At 49.8% G+C, this 21,631-nt stretch overlaps 1 protein-coding gene across 4 annotated transcripts; it reads left to right on the top strand.

Moving 5' to 3' along the window:
• Window positions 1–2,896: 2,896 nt before the first annotated feature.
• NLGN3 (neuroligin 3) lies at window positions 2,897–21,229 on the top strand (the record flags this gene model as incomplete). Of its 4 annotated transcripts, XM_080909991.1 has the most annotated exons (7): window positions 2,897–3,353; window positions 3,987–4,046; window positions 7,939–7,998; window positions 9,633–9,782; window positions 16,371–16,556; window positions 18,993–19,782; window positions 20,386–21,229. In XM_080909991.1, 7 exons carry the CDS (start codon window positions 2,897–2,899, stop codon window positions 21,227–21,229), a joined length of 2,547 nt encoding a protein of 848 aa, XP_080766117.1. The 4 variants fall into 4 exon arrangements, with proteins under 4 accessions (XP_080766117.1, XP_080766118.1, XP_080766119.1 ...); XM_080909992.1 differs by lacking the exon at window positions 3,987–4,046; XM_080909993.1 differs by lacking the exons at window positions 3,987–4,046; window positions 7,939–7,998.
• Between the last annotated feature and the right edge of the window lie 402 nt (window positions 21,230–21,631).

The raw sequence follows: 21,631 nt of genomic DNA on the forward strand, positions 1-21,631 counted from the left end.
GGAGGCGATATGGGTGGTCCGTGGCCCGGTTCAGTCGTTTGCAGCCGCCTAGGGAACAGGTGAGGCCGCCTGCTTCGGTCTCTCATCCTCTAGCTGCCCATACCTTTCCCAAACCTGTCCCCTCCCAAACCCGGGTCCCTCCACCTCCCTGGCCAGTGGCTCCCATCCTTCTCAACCCCATGTTCTCCATAGGTACCCCTGACCTCCCGGCCCTCCCTTGCTTTGCTTCTCTCCTCTACCTCCTCCCTAAATCCTGCATCCCTATCATCCTTCCGCCCTTGGTTTTTCTATTTCTATGGTCCAGCCTGCATGCTCACCAAAAATACCCCTAACCAGAGCCCCCAGCCCCATTCCAGTATTTCATATTGCCAATACCCCCTCCCCTGCAGTGCACCCCCACACCCTTTCCCTCATAGCATCTTACAGCCAGGTTCCCTCCCCCACTCTCTGCAGCCCCCCCACCCAATGGAGGCCTTTATTCTAGCCTCCCCATTCTAGGGCAATTTCATCCTCTAATACCGTTCCAAACCTACATAGCCCCCAATACTGCAGTTCTCAACACTAGTCCATTCTAGCACAATGCCCCTTTCCCAATACTGCTCCAGCCCTCAAAGTCCCCTTAGATGCCATTCTCATCCCAGCATTGCTGTCTCCCCTTTTCTTCTCCCAAATTGCAAGTTGGACCAGAATGGAGATCTTGGCCTTGGGAACTCACAGTGGGTCCTAGGGTACAGAGGGCATTTGGGGGTCGGCTGGTTTGTCTAGGTGTTCACCAGAGGGAGGGGCTGCAGAGAATTGACTCAACAGGGGAATTTGGCATTTGGCACCGAAGGGTTACTGGAGAGGAAGGCCTCTAGAAAGGGTTAATGGAATTTGTGAGGTGGGGGCAGCATCGAGGGGGTTAATGGGGGGGTGCTGGCGGGGAAGCTGTGTGAATGAGCGGTCTGTGCCCCAGAGTTGCCATGGAGACGGTGAATGGGGGGATTGTGTGAACTCAGCTGCGGACTAACCCCCCCATATACACACCCACCCACTCCCTCCTGCCCCACCTCCCTACTCCTACCCCTTCCTTCCCCTTCCCCTTCCCCTCCTCCTCCCCTCCCCCCGGGTGCATTCTGGGCAGTGTCTGGGATCTCCCCACCCCATACTTTGCTCCCCATTTCCTCTAAGCCCCCATCCCTTTGGTCACTTTACCCGCCTGCCTGTTTTCCTGCTTTCCTCTCTATCTTTCTCTCTGTCTCTCCGTCTCTCAGTCTGTCTCTTCCTCCCTGTCTGTCTCTATCTCTCTGTCTCTGTCTCTAGCTCTGTCCCTCCCTCCCTCCCTCCCCCCTCCTCTCTCTCTCTCTCTCTCTCTCTCTCTCTCTCTCTCTCTCTCTCTTTCCCTCTCCCTCTCTCCTCTCTCTCTCTCTCTCTCTCTCTCTCTCTCTCTCTTTCACACACACACACACACACACACACACACACATTCTCATTCCCCTCCCATGGTGGCCGATTGCCGATTGCTGGTCGTTCCCAATCTCCCTCCCCCACCCCTTCAGCCACTTCTTAAAGGAACATGCCTGCAATCTCGGAAGGCGGGAGAAATGGGGAAAAACTAAATGCGACTGTGTGTCTGCGCACAGACATGTGACATGTGCATGTGTGCTCACTGAGTGTTTGTGTGTCCATGTGGGACACACATGTCTGTGTGCCCGTGTATATGTGTTGACTCTAACTGTGTCAGAAGGCCTATGTGTCTGAGTGTGTTGCTATTTCTGTTTCTGTCTCCACCTATGTGTCACCATTATGCCGCTGTGTCTGGATATTTACCTATGCGGGTATGTGTGATTTTGTTTCAGTAGGTCTCTCTCTGTGTGTGAATGTACCACTGTGAGGCTCTGGCTGTGTGAGGCGGTCTGTCTTGGAATGTGGAACTAGATCTCTGTGGGTTTGGAATATATGTCTCTACCAGTGAATATTGCAGTGTCTGGGATCCTACCTTGGTCCCTTGCTCCTTCTTTGAGTCTTTATGAGTTCATGAGTTCCAAGTGTATGTCCCTACATCCTGTTATTTTTTTAATACTGGACTGGCATCCACAATGCCTAGTGTGCTCAGTAGATCCATTTTTGCCTTTGTTGCTGGCATTTGGTTTGAATGAAGAGCTAGGCAGCAGCAATGACAAAGGCTTAAGGACTCCGCAGCAGTTAAGGCTGAGGAGAAATGTCAAGGAGAGGCATGGGGGGATATCTTTGGACTTAGGTAAATGGCCGTTGTGCTCCCTGCCCTGCCTGAGGGTAAAGGGCATCTCTCTGTGGGACCCTCCTGCTTACCTGCTGCTTTTCTTTTCTTAAGTCTTCGAAGCCTGGGGTGAAGTTGGCAGCCATACTGGAAGCTCCACTTCCAACGCTCCCTGTCAGTACATGCTCTGACTCCAGCAGACCCTGGGGATCTTTGCTGATGTTGGAATTGGAGTTGGGGGCTGAATTTACAATGGCAACAACTGTCACTCTGCTCATTCCTGTAGATTTTTTTCACACCATGACCAGGCACATAAAAATAGTTCTAATTAGCAATGGATCACCTGTGAGTCTCTGGACCCCTGGGCACTTGAAACCTCTAATTGTGGGAAAATAGGCCAAGCCCATTGAGGTCCCAAAGACTGACCCTAGAGCCCTCACAGACCATCTTGGATGACACATGCTTCCCTCTTTCCACAGGCCTGTCTGGCCCTAAGGGAGCCCTCTTTCGAAGTGGTGGTGCTTGGACGACCTGCTCTCTGCGTTGCTGGGCACCTGTAGGTGTCCCTCGAGAGCTCAGTTTTGAGGTTCAAGTCAGTGTGGCCATGAAGGGGCTGCCTATTGGGCTGATGCTGTGACCCCGGAGTCTTCATCTCCTGCCAGTCCCCCTGCCCGGAACATGTGGCTGCAGCTTGGCCTGCCCTCGTTGTCCCTGAGCCCCACGCCCACAGTTGGCCGGAGCCTGTGCCTCATCCTGTGGTTTCTCAGTTTGGTGCTGAGGGCCAGTACCCAGGCCCCAGCACCTACAGTCAATACTCACTTTGGGAAGCTAAGGGGTGCCAGAGTACCATTGCCCAGTGAAATCCTGGGTCCTGTGGACCAATACCTGGGGGTACCCTACGCAGCTCCCCCGATCGGCGAGAAACGTTTCCTGCCCCCTGAGCCACCCCCATCCTGGTCTGGCATCCGGAACGCCACACACTTTCCCCCAGTGTGCCCCCAGAACATCCACACAGCTGTGCCCGAAGTCATGCTGCCAGTCTGGTTCACTGCCAACTTGGATATCGTCGCCACTTATATCCAGGAGCCCAACGAAGATTGCCTCTATCTGAATGTGTATGTGCCCACGGAAGATGGTGAGTGCTGCGGCCAGGCATTGAGCCCTCCTTGCCTCCCGCCTGCCCTGTTGTGTTTGTGGCTTGCATGTGGTTGTGTGCCCTGCAGCATGCGTCTGTCTGTCTGTGAAAATGCTTCTAACCATCACTCCGCTTGGCCTTTCCCCTCCCTGTTCTTCCCCTCTCCCAGCATTGTCCGAGCTCCCATGTGTGAGTGACACTGATTCCAGAAGGGGGCTGGCCAGGCCTGAGAGCTTTGACAGGTCTAGGTCCAGTACTGGATGGGGGTACCCTGGGGGAGTATGGGTGACTGCTGGCAGCTGCCCGCGGGAGGATGCTGGCTCCAACAGGCTCCCCTGTTGCCATTCCACCTGCTTAGAAAGGTGGTAGGTGTGTGTGGCTGAGGGAGCTGGGTGTGCGAGGGAGGTGGGGGCAAGCCTGGTTGGCGATGCTCAGGTGCCTCCTCTTCCACTAGCTGATGCCTCCTCCCGCGGGGGTCACATTAAGGTAAGTGACAGAAATAAGGAGATGGTGGGACAGGCTCTCTGCCATGTGCCGCTGCAGAGCAGCTCAGCTCTTGGGGCCAGGGTGGGGGGATGCATGCCCCTGGGCAGAGGCCTCCTGTTATTTTTTAGTGTTTTATTCATTTTACAGTAAAGCGGATTTCCAAGGAATGCGCCCGAAAGCCCAACAAGAAAATTTGTAGGAAAGGAGGTAGGTAGCGAGCCGGCGGGGAGGGAGAGAGAGAGAGAGGGAGGGCTGCTTGCCCACCTGTCCCTGCCCCTGAGGACCCAGCCTTCTGTCAAATAGTCCAGGTTGAGAGGGCAGTGAGCAGGCTTAAGGTTCCTTCTCCTGGAAGGGCTCTAGCTGCTTTGTAGAGAGGATCCAGTGGCCTAAGGCAGGTTTTAGAGCAGAAGCAGAAAGCCCATTGATTCCAGTCTTCCCAGCTTCCCTAAGGAGTACCAAAGATAGAGCCAGTGGCTCTTTTGGTAACACCTCAGAAGAAAACAGGCAGTCAAGCTGGAGCCAGAGGCTCCACCTTTCCCTGCAGCTAGTGCAAATATAAGACCCTCCCTCCAGTACCCTGCCCTGGGTTAAAAGTCTATACTTGACCCCCCCCCCACTGAAGCTCAAAAGAAACACGGTGCATACATCTATTTGCTCTTCTGCAGCACACCCTGCCCCTGCCTTTCCACCTCTCACCAGAGCATAGCTGAAAGACCCAGGCTACTCCTGTGGCAGAGACTGGAAATCTCTGGAAATTGTAGACTCTAAAGAAAACCAATTTTAAATTCACCCTCCTGCTGAAAGGAATCTATTTTCCTGTATAGTAGTTTCCTATTTGCACACCACTTTATGTTGTCTGCAAGGGTTCTCATATTTACCTCATAAATGCCTCTCCGCATCTCGGGAAGCAAGCAAGGCAGGAAGCAGTATTCCGATTTTACAGATGAGGAACAGAGCCCAGGGGAGTGACTTGCTGTACAAGGCCCTGTTGCCAGTCTGGGGCAGAGCTGGGGCCAAAACCCGGGGCTCTTGACCCTCGGGGAATGTTCTTTCCACTGTAGCCCATGAAGGCAGCTTCCACCTGCTCAATCCCACCCCCATGAAACAGAAGAGATCAGACAGATGTGGCTAGACTGGGCTAATTGACTGTGGTAGCAGCCCAAGGAACAAAGACAACCACAACTCACCCTTATAAGCCTTTGGCAAGCTTGGCCTTTGTTTTCCTTTGATGCCCTAAGGCAGGCTTTCTCGGTGTCTTTGGGATTCCTGGAGCATCCCTACTGCCTGATAATCTCTAAGGAATGCTAAGAATCAGCACATTCAAAAGCCCATATGTGGAGGGCTTCTGATGCACATTGGAGCACGGAGTCAGATTTGCTGCCCTTAAGAGCAGTGTTTTACCTCTCTTTACATCCATCCCAGGCCCTCACACACTGTAGGGAGCTTGCAGAGGCTCTCATGCAAATGAAGGGCCTCTGTAGTGCTGCTTAAGCAAGACTTGTCTAGGAAGCACAATCCCTGAGTGACCCCAGGCTTCTGCTGCCAACTCATATGGCATTCCTTTGATTCTGCTTCATTTTTCTTTGCTATGCTGTGTTGTGGTTTGCTTTTGGAGCCAGGGTCTTGCTCTGCAGCTCAGGCTGGCCATGAACTCTTTATGAAGCTCAGGCTCAGAGGTCAGTCTTATTTTTTTCTTTTTCTCTTAAGAGCCTCCATTTCCACATGAGAAGGCAGAAAGACCATTCTGGCCATAACCTTCCATTAATCTATACCTGTATTCAGGGAAAGGGTTTCAACGCTCCTTCCACAAATTACTTAGTGGGATACAGTGGGTTGAGGAAGAGATTACTATTAACCACTGCTTAGGAAGAAAGATCTTTTAGGGCTCCAGTAAGAGCCCAAGGCAGGCCAAGCTCATGCTGAGATTTTGGCCAGATCGCTAACTGGAAGCCGCCATGCAGTATGAATATTTTGCCAATTGTAATTGTGAATGATGGGCAAGGTGCTGTTGGGCTGTGAAGGGAATCTAATCTTTGTTCTGAAGACACTCCTAGCCTGGTATTAAAACTTCTGGATTCCTTAACTCCATAAAGCCAGTCTGGGAAGTGGGCTTTCCACAGGATAGGAGAGGGGATTTGATTTTTTAACTGTTCAAATTAGTTCCCTATCATGGGCCTGTTAGCCATTTGAAAAAGTTACTAATCTTGCCTATTTGGGCACACACTGTGTGCCTGTGCATGCGTGTGTGTGTGTGTGTGTGCGTGTGTGTGTGTGTGTGTGTGTGTGTGTAGTGCACAGGGCAGGTGGGGGTGACCTATGTGGGATCCTCCATGCCCCCATGTGTTCAGGTGGTGCCTGGTAAAGCCCATGGCACCAGGGAATTGATAATCAGGGATACGCGGAAGGAGCAAAGGCATCTGTACAAGAGAGGCTAAGACAAGGCTAGGATGATCAACCAACCAAGTACTCTCAGACCCTCACAGAAGGGCCACCAGAAGTGAAGGGTGTCCTGGGAAGGATCTACTCCAACCCCTGCCTCCGTGGAGTTGAAAGGAACTGATGTCTAGGAATGAGTGATTCTGTCTGGTGGCTATGTCTCACTGAGGTTCTAAGGGCAAGATGGGCAGGTGTTGAGCTAATGTGGTAAGATAATAGGTACCACTGGACGTTTAGGAAGCCAGAGGCTGTTTCTAGTAGAGCTGGGGTTTTGCTATCTTGTAGTAGGAGAGTAGTTCCCTATAGTATATTGACTAGAAGGATATTCAGTCACCAGAGTACAGACCAACAGAGAAAGAGAGCCATTTGCTTGCCCCAGGTTGAAGTATCTGTGGTCATGGATGTAGGAGGGTAAGGTGTGGGGTGCCAGTGGAGTTACTTCCACTTTGACATACTGACCAGTGAGCAGACAATAGATCGTGTCTTTTTCTAGCCATCCCAAGATGTTCTTCTAGTCTCCTCACAAGAGGGGGAAGTGCCAGCCAAACCTGCCCCCCGCCCGGGTCTGAACGCCTTTCTTCTCCCTCTCGTCTCTCTGCTCTCCTCTCCTTTCACCACTTCTCTCATCTAGTTTCTCCTTCCCTTTTCCTCCTCCCAAAAGGTGGCATGATGCAGTGGAAAGACCATAAGGGCTTTGAAGTCCAGCAGACTTTTGATTCACACCACTAGCACTTCCTAGCTGTGTGGTCATGAGCAAGTCACTTTACCTCTCTGAATCTCAGTTTCCCCATCAGTGAAAGAGGAATAAGGATAGTGTCAACCTCATTGGGATGTTAGAGTTGAACAGAGCAGCAACAGTAGAATGTCTGGCATGTGGTAGATGTTCAGTATTCAGTATATGGTAGAAACCATTTCTCTCTCCTCTCTCTCTCCCTCTCTCTGTCTCTCTCCCTCTCCCTCTATTTCTTTCTCCTTCCCTCCCTCCCTCCCTCCCCTCTGGCTCTCTCCTATAGCAACATTTGCTGCTCTTAAATCTGGTTCCTGTGGGCAGGAGCCCCATTTGCCATTCACAAGAGCAGAGGACCCCAGTGAACAAAGCCAGAGGAATAATTTCATCTCCCATCTTCTCCTGTGGGAATCAGGGTCAGCTGAGGCCCAGCTCAAATCTGCCCGCTGGGCCCTGGGAGCTCAGACTTGGGGTCCCTAGTAAACACCTCTGCCCTGAGTACATCACATAGATGCTGGCAATGTCACTCCTTACCTTTAGTACCTGTCCCTGCTCTCCAGCTCAACCTGCCTGTGTCTAGACATGCAGCCCTTCCATCCAGAATAAAGTTTCCACAAGTGGGCCTTTGGCTCTGTACCCTAGCCCACTTGCTGCTACCTCCTTCCTAATTGCGAATGAACTTGGTTGGGGACAGGGAGGCGGGGCAGGGAGGTGCAGGGAGGTCAGCACAGCAGAGGCCTGCAACACCATCATCCTGATAAAAGGTCTGGGCCTCAGCCCACCCATTCCCTCAGTTCTTGCCATCCCTCCTGCCTGTCCTGGGCCCAGGCCCAGAGCTGGCTTGCTGGGCCACACTGCAGTCATGCTGTTTTTGAATTCTCTCTCTGTTTTGTTCTCTGTTCTGTGCTGTTGTGTCTCCCCGTGTCTGGTCCCCAGGATCCGGCGCTAAGAAACAGGGCGAGGACTTAGCGGATAATGACGGGGATGAAGATGAAGGTATTTGGGGGCTGCAGGGCGCGGCGGCTGGTGCATGGCACAGAGCCCCTCCCCTTCTCAATGGGGAGAAGCCCCGTCTGTCTGTCTGTCCGTCCGTTGGTGTGTTTCTGTTCCTGTAAAAGGCCGTTGGGCTGTTCCTCCGTCATTGGCCTCATTGGCCACTGGGACTTCTGGGGCAATGGACACGGCTGGCAGGAGCAGGGGACCAACCACAAGTAGAGCCATAGGGAGGGTGTCTTCCTGGCCCTGGCCCCTGACCCCCTCCCATCTTCTGTGACTCATGGGCACCGCCCATATGTGGCAGCAGAAATGGTGAAGAACAAGTAAGGTCAGGAAGGGTGGGGACAGGCACAAAGAAAATCGGACGGTGAGGAGATGCCTGGATTTCACCAAGGAGAGCCTGGCTCCTAGGAGAGTGGCCCTGCTAGGGCACACCAAAGGGCAAAACAGTGACATTCAAAGACAGCACCTCCCCAACTTTTTCTCCCAAAGAAAGATGCACTAGGGCTAGAGGTTGTACTAGGTTGGGGACAGAACCAGAAAAACTGTGGCCTAACAAGCCAGGTCAGATAGCACAGCCATCAGTAGATAGATGGTCTAAGAGTCTCTGGTGGCAATGGGACCATCCTTCCTCCTTGGGGGTAACAAGATTGTTTATGCTGCAGCAGACAGCATTCCCTTCTCCACCCGTGCTCTGGGCCTGCCCCTTTGGAGACCCTGGAGGGGACAGGCAGTTCAGGGGATCCACTGGTGACTGGCAGGGCTGGCCAGTGTGGCAGAGTGGACAAGCTCACAGACTGACAAGTGACAGGCATGTCAAGTTCAGGCCTGGACCCTTCTCTTGACTGCTCCAGCCCCACACCATGCTGGCTGGTCTTGAGAGCAGCCCCCTGATGAGCCCGGGGCACTGACCTGGGTGGAGACTTCTCGTACATCTTGACTCTGGCTGGGCAGGCCTTCTCATTCCAAGTTCTGCTCCACCCCAGTGTTTCCAGCTAAGTTTGCCCAGGAAGAATGGGGATGTGGGCATGCAGTTAAGATCTATAAGGTTCCCCCATCCCATCTCTACCATTCACTCCCCCCATTCCCCCACCTTCCTGTTCTCTCCCTGTGCCACCCCTTTTCCCCATCCTTCTTGTCTCTGTCTGCACTGGGGGGTGGCGGGGGAATCCAGCTGCTGCCAATGGCCGTTTCCATGTAACTGGTCTAGTCCTGGGGTTTTCAGGGCTCCCCAGCTCCTGCTTTCTAAAGCCATGTCAGGTCCCAGGACTCCTGGGTATACAGGGCAGGAACTCACCTGATGCTGCTAAGGGATCACCAAGTCCTTGCTATTTCTTCTCTCACCCCTAGAAGCTAGCCATAGTCACCCAGGCCCAGATGAATTATGCCCACATGGCCATCTTCAGTTGGGAGGCGCTTGAAACCCAAATCCTTAAAAAATATTCTACAAGCTCAGCTCTCTGGCCAGTACTTGAACTCCGGGCCTAGCAGCCCCATGAGTCCTGCCCTCAGGGGTCGTGGTGGTGTCCTGGCACCTGGAATAGCTTTGCTACCCGCACCCCCCCCCAGGGCTGGCGGGGGTAGGGGAGGAAGGGCATCCTACCTAGCCTGTGTCTCACCCCTTCTCCTTACAGACATCCGAGACAGTGGTGCTAAACCTGTCATGGTCTACATCCACGGAGGCTCTTACATGGAAGGAACAGGCAACATGATTGATGGCAGCGTTCTTGCAAGTTATGGCAACGTCATCGTCATCACCCTCAACTATCGGGTTGGGGTGCTAGGTACGGTTCTCTTCCAGGTTCCTAGGAGGAGGGGTGGCTTTGAAAGGGGGTGGGGATCCCAGGGAAGTCAACTCAGGCAGTCCTAGTTCTCCAGCTGCTGTTAATCCCAGACTCACATTATTCCTTCACGCTTACCCAAATGCCAAGGGCTTTCTTTATTCTCAGGCCCCTTTTCAGAATATTTAGATGCCAGTGGAAATTCAGTTCAAAATGTATACTTTTTTAAAAGGAGGAGTTAGATGGGGTAGCCTAGGTTGGACTTGAACTCCTGATCTTCCTGTTTCCACCTCCCAAGGGCTGAGATTATAGGCCTGGGCCACCACCGTGTATAGCTTAAACGTCACAGTTCTTAAGTCTCAAGCCAGATTTCTGTTACCAGACTTTTGCTTGGCTGAGTTTTCTAGGTCCTGTTAATTGTCTAGTGTCTTTGTTGCTGCTCACCCAGCCCCACAGCCCTAAATACCTGTGTGTATATACAGATATTCTTTCTAATCCACTGTGTGTCCACAAATGCTCATATACTCACATGTCACATCCATCCACCCACTCCCACGCATACAAATACTTCTCGCTCCCCAAGGCACATGTGCACACAGCTCTAGTCCACTCCTACAGACGCCCTCACAGAGTGAGACACATACAGTCTCACTCACACACATATCCACATACCCACACACTGTATGTGCCACATCCAAACCCCACACAGATCTCTCTCACCTTCCATACATACATCCCTTCACCCCTACTCATTATGTGAACCTATATATAAAATATACTCTGTTTCATATCCTTTACCCACAGCTACATCATACATACTCCCAGAGTCAGTTTCTGCTACCTCTATATTGACAACTTACACAAATACCTAGACTCTTCTGTGTACATACCTTCCACTATGCCTACACACACACACACACACACACACACACACACACACACACACACACCCTCCCACATGTCCCACTGTGCATTAATTTTACACATGATGTACTTCACATATACATACATTTATCCCTCTCCTACCTTACATAAAACAAACCAATATTCTTTTTCACATGGTAACCATTTCATTCACTGTACATATATCCCCTCATATATGCACAATGACTAGACCCCTCCACATGCTTACAGGCATATGCATGTACACAGTCTTTCCACATATACTCTGTCAATACATACTCAACACATACACATGTGCTCTCACCCCCTTACCTCTCAAATACACACACATCGTTGTATCTCAAGTTGCATCTGTGCACACACATACACACACAGACATACCTATTCTCCCTAGCTACATGCATGCTTCCTCATGTATACACATGTACATATTCCTTGTTCTTCCATACATACATCCCTTCACCCCTACTCATTATGTGAACCTACTCAGGAGCATATACATTTCCCCAAGCCTCCCCCATGCACCATCATGTATCTATCCTACCTACCACATATTCTGCCACCTAAATCATGTTTGGGTGATTTGGACTGTTCCTATATCTTATACCTTCTCTGATGACTGCCAGTACCTATCTGTGGCCAAGGTCTTGAGATAAAGGAATACCCCAGGGAAGGTGACAGACAGCATATAGACCCTTGCTCTCTTTTAGATGCTCATCCAGGCTTTCCATTTTTGTAAATGTGGGCACAAAGAAGCCAACTTCTTCCCTGGGGAATGGTGTCCTCAGGATTTCTGTGGGGGTCTGTGGGTCCAGATGTTGAATCAGCAGTTTGTCTGGATGTTGGACAGGAGCTCATTTGAATTTGCTCTTGGCTATGTTGCTTTGCCAGTTCCAGTCCCAGCAGCCCATGTGCTGCATTTGCTTCTGGGAAGGATTCTATATACAAAATGGCAATCTCCTCTTGACTTTCCCTTAATTCTACATGGGACATACATCTATTTGGAGTTCAGTCTGGAGAAATGAGGCTAGGCATGGTGGCATATGCCTTTAATTCAAGCACTTAAGAAGCAAAGGTGGGTCTCTATGAGTTCAAAGTCAGCCTAGCCTGGTCTACAGAGCAAGTTCTAGTCTAGGCAGGGCTACATAGTGAGACTTTGTCTCAAAAAATGTTTTAGACTGTGTCTTCTTTAGTGACTCCCTGGAACCCTGACTGTGGAACATTCATGGCACCTCTCTGGTCTCCATATGATCTGATAGACTTTAAATTTCATGGGTCTCCCCTGCTCTCCTGTCTTTCTGCACTGCCTCAGACACCATGGCAAGGCTTTTATGTCCTGTTCAGAAAGAGGATCTGAGTGTCATGGTACCATGGAGGTGACTATAAACTCACACCCTAGGGTCATACAGTTCTGAAAAAGCACCAAAGCCACAAAGATGACCACACACAGATGTACACATATAAGTGCACAGTAATTGATGGCCCAAAGCAATTTGCCAATTTCTCTTATCTAACTAGAAGAAAATACATGATTCGGCTGCTTTTAAGGATTATAACTACAAGACTCCGTTTGATAAGGCATACCTGAATGTTCAGAGGATGCTAAGGACATATAGTATCAGACCATGAGGAATGGAAGAAATGAAAGAATGGAGGAGCAAGATAGTGAGGCAAAAGTAAGGAAAAGAATAAACTTACTGATGAGAGAAAGACTAGGAGTCCCACTGGGGCATGAGACAGAGGAAACACTAGCTTTCAGTGGGATTCCAGAGCTCCAGGGTCTCAGGCAGAAGCTGAGGGCTGTATAAAAGGCAGCTGGTTGGGAGCACTCTGTGTAGTGGTATACTGCTTTTAATGGTAACCTCTCATCCCTTCAGCTTCTCTATGAGAAATTCCTAATTTTGCTTGTTTTTTGTTTTATTGAGACAGGCTTTCTCTGTGAAGCCCTGGCTGTTCTGGAATCCGATCTGTACGACAGGCTGGCCTCAGACTCAGAGATCCACCTGCCTCTGCTACTGAGTGCTGAGATTCAGATTAATCTCTACCACCTGGGTGAAAAACTGTTAATCCTTTGAGGTGGCCTTGCACTCTTCTGAGATTCTGATGACAGCTATGGGATTCTTCATCAGAACAATACAGACACACACACAATTTTTGTTTTTAAAGATAAAGTCTAACTGTGTAGCCAGGCAGCCGTGAGCTTGAGAGTCTCCTGTCTCTGTATCCAAGTATGGGATTATAGGCCTACACAACCACACTCAACACAGAGATAGTTTAAAAAACAAACAAGCAAGCAAACAAACAAAAACAACTTCATAGCTCCCTGTGAAGCTTGGCCATGAAAATGAAACTCAGGCTAAGAGCACTGACTTTACGACCTCCTCTCATATGGGTCATCAGAAAAAAAATGCATCTTTGAGATTAAGCAAGTAACATTACTCCATAATCAGAAAGAGTTATAAACTGAGATTTGGTCAAAAGTTCCTGAACACTTCCTACGTACTCTTTAGTTCCTATTTGGAAACACAAATATAACCAATAAGCCACTGATTGTATTCTGGGTACATACAAGATGTTTTTGTCTCTTGGCACTAGATGTAGAACATGAGTTTATCCCTGATGCTTGGAGAGTTTGCTGTGTATCTGTGTTTTGTTTTCCAACGTATTTTTTATTTTTTAAAAAAGGCAGCCAGTTTTGGACTCTGCTTGTACATATCCATTTGCTTTTCTTCTCAGCAGCACCTCTTGACCCTGACTGCAGTCAGTCTATGTAAGTTTCTCCTAGGGGTCTTGAGAATGTCACTAGCTAATTCATGAGATCTCCTCCCACCCACGATCTGCCAAGGCAGAGGGTGTAGCTATTATTTGATACACTCCCACTGATTTCGGGGCCAAGAAAACTAAAGGAACCTAGCAGTATATTGGATGTGGCTAGACCTAGAGGTAATGGATATACTGAGAAAGTAATAGCTTGCCAAGTTTTATTCCAGGTTCCAGAATTCACTTAATTCCACATCATTGCTCAGATATCTTTCAGGCAAGCTGAAAACATGGTGAGTGACAATCCTGGAGTGACACAAATACCTAGTTTTGATACAATCTGCCAGATTCCTGTATCTTCTGTTGACAAGCAGCTTGTGTGTACTGCAGTAGAACCTGGGTTCAAGGAGGCTGACTCAGATTTATTTTGACAATTTGTGGAGTTGGGTATCTGAGTATTCATTCTCACATGGTTTCTGTGGATGGACATGATCCTATGAAACTATCAATGAGTGGCTGCAAGACTTTGTGCGCTCCTAGCTTACCCCCACCACCTTCTGAGCCTGTTCCTTACATACATCACTGTTCCTTACCTGGAAGCTCATGAGGTCTGAGGGAACAGAGGGATGGCCAAACCAAACTCAGGCTTTCCAGATTTGTCCTAATCTAGAGATTGCTCATGTTGGAGAGATCTACTCTTCAGTTGCAGGCTTTCCTTGCTGCTCTCTCTCTCTCTCTCTCTCTCTCTCTCTCTCTCTCCCTCCCTCCCTCTCTCCCTCTCCCCCTCTCCCTCTTTCCCTCCATCCTTTCTTTCCTTATATCTTCCCCTCCCTCCCCGACTTCTTTCTCTTAGGGCCTTGCTGTTTAGTTCAAGCTGGCCTTGAACTCACTTTGAGTGGTTTTGAACTCAACCTTCTCCTGTCTCTACCTTCTGGCTGCCATGGAGGTGTGAGCCACCATGTCCAATAAGGACAGACAACTTTAACATACCTCACTGAATGATGCCCTGACAAAGATTGAAGCCAAATCTGCTATTGTCTAGGTGAAATAAAGGGGAAAGGGATATGATGAAGGAGAGGAGAAGAAAGACACATGGCAAATGTTGCTAGAGGATCTCAAGGCTTTGGGCAGCTGACTTAGGTACTGGCATAGGTGTTGCTTCTCCTCCTCCTCCTCTTGCTCCTCCCTATCACCCCCAGTTAGGTTTTAAGATTTCCAGGAGTCACTTGTATTTCTGAATAGGACCCACAGACTGCTTCCTCCTGCATCTGAAGGAATTCTTCCACTCATTGTTGCTCTCAGGTTTACTCTAATCTCCTCTCCTCATCTGGAACTTGGGGTTAAGGAAGACTTGAGCTAAAGTTCTGGCAGGAATACTTACATACTACTTACTTAGCTTGACCAAAGGAAACTAATAACACACTTGGAGCTGGTAAGATGAATTCTTTTGCAGAAGCTACATACAGAAAGACCTGAGAATAGATAGTGATGTGGTTTTCTGTCTGCTTGGCTCTATTTGAATTAAGCTTCTGCCTGCAGACTGCCAGGACTGCCAGCCAGCTCTCTGCGAGCTATGGGCTCCTCCAACATGGCCCTGAACCAAGCTGATTCCAGGTGCTGTGAACAGGCTTTTAAACTGTGGAGTCAAAGAATACTAATCCAAGTTTGGGTTTCCAATGTGTAGGAGCAATCACACCCACCTGGAAAGGACCCTTCCAAAAGCCTAGGGCAGGAGAAGGTAGAGCCTTCCAAGGATCCCAGGGATCAAGGAAGAGATAGAGGAAATAAGGCAGCAGGATTAGTCTAAAATGGAAGCACAGGGTGGGAGGGGGGATATAGGACATCTCTGTGGGATAGCCAGCAGGTGGGCGGGAAGGTAGTCTCCATGGTAACTAGTCTCCACGGCAGCAAATCCCAGCAGGTGGGTGGGAAGGTAGTCTCCATGGTGACATGTAGTCTCCTCAGCAGCAAATCCTAGTGGGTGGGCGGGAAGACCTGTTTCTGTGGTAACGCAGTGCACTGACTTCCTCATTTCTCCATCAAATGAAAAAGATGATCTGACCCAGAGGCTTCTCAACTTTAGCAGGCATCAGCATCACCTGGAGAGCTTGTTAACAACATAGATTGCTGGGCTGCATCCCCTAGAGTTTTTAATTGCTTAGGTGTTGGAAGAAGGGAACCAAGGCCCTACCCTGAGAGTGCTGAGAGGGGAGTCATACCAAAGCCCTGGAAAGAAGTGGAGATGGACAGTTTTGCAAAGGAAGGGCAAGGCGAGCTTAGGGATCGCTGCCTGTGGGCTCTTCACTTCAGAGAGAGAACGAAGAGGAAAATGTAACTGTAGATCTACCATGTGTTTGGCTTATGCTCATTTTATCCTTGTTACAACCCTTTGAGGTATTTTTATCCCCATTTTTACAGAAGAGGAAACTACGGCCCAGAGATTTTTAAATAACTTGCTGAAGGCCACATGTCTAAGATGTATTCATCCTGGATTTAACCAAGGGCTGTTTGGCTCCAGGGTCCTTGCTTTCTCCCCATTGTATCTTGCCTGATATTAGGATCATATCCCCAGATTCTGTGCCCGGGTAGGGAATGCCGAGCTCTGACCATTTGTAAGCTCTGCAGTTTAACTCTTCTGCCTACAGGAAATAGACACATCAAATCGTCTGCCCCCTCCTTCCAAAGTAGATCATGGGTGGGAAGCAGGGGTTTTTCCCTGCCTATATTGGTGATGCTGGGCCTTGCACACTGAAGCAATGCTTTCTGTTAACATTTGTGAGGTGGGAAGTCCTCCATGGCTGTATGCTTATCCTCCATATGATACCTCCCCAATGCATTCATGACATCATAACCCAAGTCCTGCATCTCCCCCCTCATTATTCTCATTTTTTTTTTTTTTTTGCTTTTTTTTGTTGTTGTTGAATCTAGGTTTCCTAAGCACTGGGGATCAGGCTGCCAAGGGCAACTATGGGCTCCTTGATCAAATCCAAGCCCTTCGCTGGGTGAGTGAGAATATTGCCTTCTTTGGAGGAGATCCCCGTAGAATCACTGTCTTTGGCTCTGGCATCGGTGCATCCTGTGTCAGTCTCCTCACACTGTCTCATCATTCGGAGGGTGAGTAGCTCCTGAGCATCAACATAGAATAGCTTTTCCCTTTCTTTCCTTCCTTCTTTGTTTGTTTGTCTGTTTTTGAGACAAGGTTTCTCCATGTAGCCCTGGCTGTCCTGGAACTCTCTCCATCTAACATGTTGGCCTTGAACTCAGAGACCTACCTGCCTCTGTCTCTGTTTCCCCAGTGCTGGGATCAGAGGTGTGCACCAGCACTGCCCTCCAACATAGAATAGTCTATTACTAGTACACACTGAGCTTTAGATATCCCAAGCTCCAGAATGCCTGGCTCCATATCCCAGTTGTGTCCAGGAAATCAGCCACCCTGTCAGTTCCATGTCCCTTGTGGGGGAGGTGAAAAGGAAATGTTTCTGCACAGGAAGAAGCGCTTCTCCTCATGTGAAAGAATCCCCATTCACACTCTGAGAACATGGGAGTCTTATTTGGGAGCGTGGGGATAAAATGCCTCACTCTGAAGGGACAATAGTTCCTTGTAGGGGAGGAAATCTCTCAGTATGGGAAAGACATGTTACTTCAGACTCAAAATCATAGGTGGAAATTGGTTTCTAGGTGTAAGAAACAGTCAGTGTCCACCTTTCAGGGGGAGGACGTCTGTACAAGAGAACTGGTCCAGGGTGAGAAATGAGCCCAAAGTAAGATGCTCTACATTGAGAGATAGGCCCCGTTTTGCTAGTCAAGGTAGGATTCTCTCCAGCTAGACTATAGAGAACAGTTTATCTCTGAGAGGCAAAGCTGAGCTTCTTATGGAGAAAAAAGAAGTCCTTGAAATAAGTGCCCTTCTCTAAAGTGAGGAAGGATGTGAGCAAGAATTCATTTTATCATTGAGATCAGCCCAGTGAGGGAGTGCGCTCACACAAAGCCTTGCTATCTTTTGAAGAAGGCTTGTATCTGAAAGTGAGGACCCATCTTCACTGCCCCAGAGGCTTTGTCCCTGAGCCCCTCTAGAAACTACAGTGACAGGAGACTAAAGTGTGGCTTGTGTACGTAGAGAGGGGATGGGAAGCCGGGCGGGCATGCTGGCGTACACCTGCAATCCCAGTGCTGAGGAGGCTGAAGCAGGGGACTGACACAAGTTTGAGGACCAGCTAGGGCTACCAGCAAGACTTTGTCTCAAAAAAGAAGGCACACACACACACACACACACACACACACACACACACACTCACTCACTCATGAATTAGAAGAGAGAGAATAAAAGTGAGTAAATGAATGAATGAATAGATGTATGTATGTATGTATGAATGAAGGGACAAAGGCATGAGCTTCATCTCTAGCACCACTGGAAAGAGTATTTGTTTCCAGGTGACAGAAGAACCCTCCTCTCTTTTCCTTCTAGAGGAGGGTGAACTGACTGGCTATAAGGATGCCTGTGTCTGTAAAGAGGCCTGTCACATCTTTTGACTAGGATAAGTAAGGCCTTCCTGGAATGGCACTGTGCTGTGCATCATAAGGGGGTCTATAGCTCTGGAGACCTGGCTTCTTATAAGATTTGTTCTCTCTGGGTAGAGGTGTGGCTCAGTGACAAGGCACTTACCTACCCTGCAGGATGCTCTGGGTTCCATCCCCAGCACTAATAAATATATGTATCTCGGAGGATAATCTGGGAAATGGCTCTCTCTTAAGCAGTAATCTGTACTTCCCCCTCTGTGCTCATACAAAACATCTTCCCATTGGCCCTTTGTACCTAAGAGCCAAATACTCCCTTGGGGCCAGGGAGAGATAATTCTTTCTTTAGAAAGGTGAAAGAATCTTCCTTTTTGTTAAGGAATGAGGTCCCTCTTGCTTTGGGAATCTGAATGTGATATGTCCCTATCTTCGGCAAAAGGGGATCTGGGCAGAGTCCACACTGCCAGGGCACATGCTAGGAGACTCTCAGACCCCAGGGCCTTTGCTCTTAGGATTCGTCCCTAAACTCCCAGAATGTGGGGCTCTCTTCTCCCAGCATTTCTCATCTCTCATGAAAAAGACCCCTTTGTGGTGTAAGCGCCAGCTCCCTGGTGGTGCGTTGGCACAGAACTGGGCCCAGCTGGGCAGGAAGCAAGAGAGAGAGACAAGGAGTGATAAAGAGAGGAGAGAACATAAGGAGGCCCATGGCTGGGACCCAAGGGGTTAATTCTCCCTGGCATTTCCCTTAACCCCCAAGTTACCAACTGTGGTACCAGGAATGGGAAGCAGTGTGTGTGTGTGTGTGTGTGTGTGTGTGTGGCGGGGGGGGGGGGAGCTTGACAGGGAAACAATCAAAGAAGGGGCTCAGTAACCTCCCTCCCCTCACCGCATCCTGCCCGATATTTCCTGATAAAAGACTAGTTCTTCCTTCATAGCCAATTCACAACACAGGGTAGCCTCAGTGACAAAAGATAAAATGTTTTATAGCTATACGTGACATGACAGCTCTGACCTCCTGCCACCTATATTCTGTAGGGCTTTTCCAGAGGGCCATCATCCAAAGTGGTTCAGCACTATCTAGCTGGGCTGTGAACTACCAACCAGTGAAGTACACCAGCTTGCTGGCAGACAAAGTGGGCTGTAACGTCCTGGACACTGTGGATATGGTGGATTGTCTTCGACAAAAGAGTGCCAAGGAGCTGGTAGAACAGGACATTCAGCCAGCCCGCTACCATGTGGCTTTTGGCCCTGTGATTGATGGTGATGTCATTCCTGATGACCCTGAGATCCTTATGGAACAGGGAGAGTTCCTCAACTATGATATCATGCTAGGCGTCAACCAGGGTGAGGGTCTGAAGTTTGTGGAAGGGGTGGTAGACCCTGAGGATGGTGTCTCTGGCACTGACTTTGACTACTCTGTCTCCAATTTTGTGGACAATCTGTATGGCTACCCTGAGGGTAAGGATACCCTGCGGGAGACTATCAAGTTCATGTATACAGACTGGGCAGACCGAGACAACCCTGAGACCCGCCGTAAAACGCTGGTGGCACTCTTCACTGACCACCAGTGGGTGGAGCCTTCAGTGGTGACAGCTGATCTGCATGCCCGCTATGGCTCACCTACTTACTTCTACGCCTTTTACCATCACTGCCAGAGCCTCATGAAGCCTGCGTGGTCAGATGCAGCACACGGGGATGAAGTGCCCTATGTTTTTGGTGTCCCTATGGTAGGTCCCACTGACCTTTTCCCCTGCAACTTCTCCAAGAATGATGTTATGCTCAGTGCTGTTGTTATGACCTATTGGACCAACTTTGCCAAGACCGGGTAAGGAGAAAATGGGTGTCTTTTCTGGGACCACAGCATGCCCTTTCCTTTGCTCGTCTATCAAACTTCTTCCATTAGCTTCCTCTCTATGCATTTCCCTAAAGCTTGCCTGTTAACACCTTTAAGTCTTCTTATCATGATTCTGTGCTGTTCTGCCTCTCCCTTCAAGTTTTTTTAGTCAAAGGAGGTAGTAGACCTCTTGCTTAGCACACTCCAGGCCCTGGTAACCAAAGCCACCAAGCTAATTCTGTTGGAGTTCAGAACTCTGTTAGCATCAGGACCGAGCAGGGAGGTGTTACTGTCAGAACTGTGGGATTCAGGGTTAGCTGGTTCAAGGTAGTATGCAGGGGGAAGAATGTGCATTTGGAAAGTCTTCCAAGGGCTCTTGATAGAACTGGGTAACTCAGAGGACTGATAGCCTCTCACGATATGTAAGGAGACAGAGCATCTGCATAGCCTGATGGCAGCAGATGAGCTCAGGGGAGAAGGGGACTGTGTGCTGCGTGCCACGAGAACTGGTTCAGCGCTGGGGAGGAAAGGGGTTGAGGGTCTTTTCTTTCTCTAGGTAGCATGGTGACCCCAGATTTCAATGTGGTATTTCAGAGATCCCAACAAGCCGGTACCCCAGGATACCAAGTTCATTCACACCAAGGCTAACCGCTTTGAGGAAGTGGCCTGGTCCAAATACAATCCCCGGGACCAGCTCTACCTTCACATCGGGCTGAAACCAAGGGTTCGTGATCACTACCGAGCCACAAAGGTAGCCTTTTGGAAACACCTGGTGCCCCACCTGTACAACCTGCATGACATGTTCCACTATACATCCACGACCACCAAAGTGCCACCCCCGGACACCACCCACAGCTCCCACATCACCCGTAGGCCCAACGGCAAGACCTGGAGCACCAAGCGGCCAGCCATCTCACCTGCCTACAGCAATGAGAATGCTCCTGGGTCCTGGAATGGGGACCAGGATGCAGGGCCACTCCTGGTTGAGAACCCTCGAGACTACTCCACTGAATTAAGTGTCACCATCGCTGTTGGGGCCTCCCTCCTGTTTCTCAATGTGTTGGCCTTTGCTGCCCTCTATTACCGTAAGGACAAACGACGCCAGGAGCCCCTGAGGCAGCCTAGCCCCCAAAGGGGAACTAGTGCCCCAGAATTGGGAACTGCTCCAGAGGAGGAGTTGGCAGCATTACAGTTGGGTCCCACTCACCATGAGTGTGAGGCTGGTCCCCCACATGACACACTGCGCCTCACAGCATTACCTGACTACACCCTGACCCTGCGGCGCTCCCCCGATGACATCCCACTCATGACTCCCAACACCATCACTATGATTCCCAATTCCCTGGTTGGGTTGCAGACCTTGCACCCCTATAACACCTTTGCCGCAGGTTTCAACAGTACCGGGCTGCCCCACTCACACTCCACTACCCGTGTATAGCTCTATCCCAGAGCACAACCCATCTCCCAGCTCCCTCCCTCCCAGACCCACAAACACACATGCACACACATACACATATATGTACACGCACGCACCCACACCCTACAGCAGACCCATCTGCACAAACACAGACAGATGTGGACATGCACCCGCATGTACAAAAACACAAATTCAGAAGTGAACCTGAACAGGCCCTTCAAATGGGGACACATAATGAGTCCTTGGTACCAAGGGCCCACGGAATAGCAGCTGGAGCCAGCTCCTTGAGCCCGACCACAGACACTCCTGGGGCCCTGGAAGCCACAGCCGGACACCCCCTTGGTGCTCGCCTTCTCGGAACTGCACCGTCTACCAACTGCAGACTCGGGAGCTTTAAAGAGCAGGATAGCTCTTCCTCCCCCC

The sequence above is a fragment of the Micromys minutus genome (assembly GCF_963924665.1).
Source record: "Micromys minutus genome assembly, chromosome: X".
Classification (NCBI taxonomy): domain Eukaryota; kingdom Metazoa; phylum Chordata; class Mammalia; order Rodentia; family Muridae; genus Micromys; species Micromys minutus.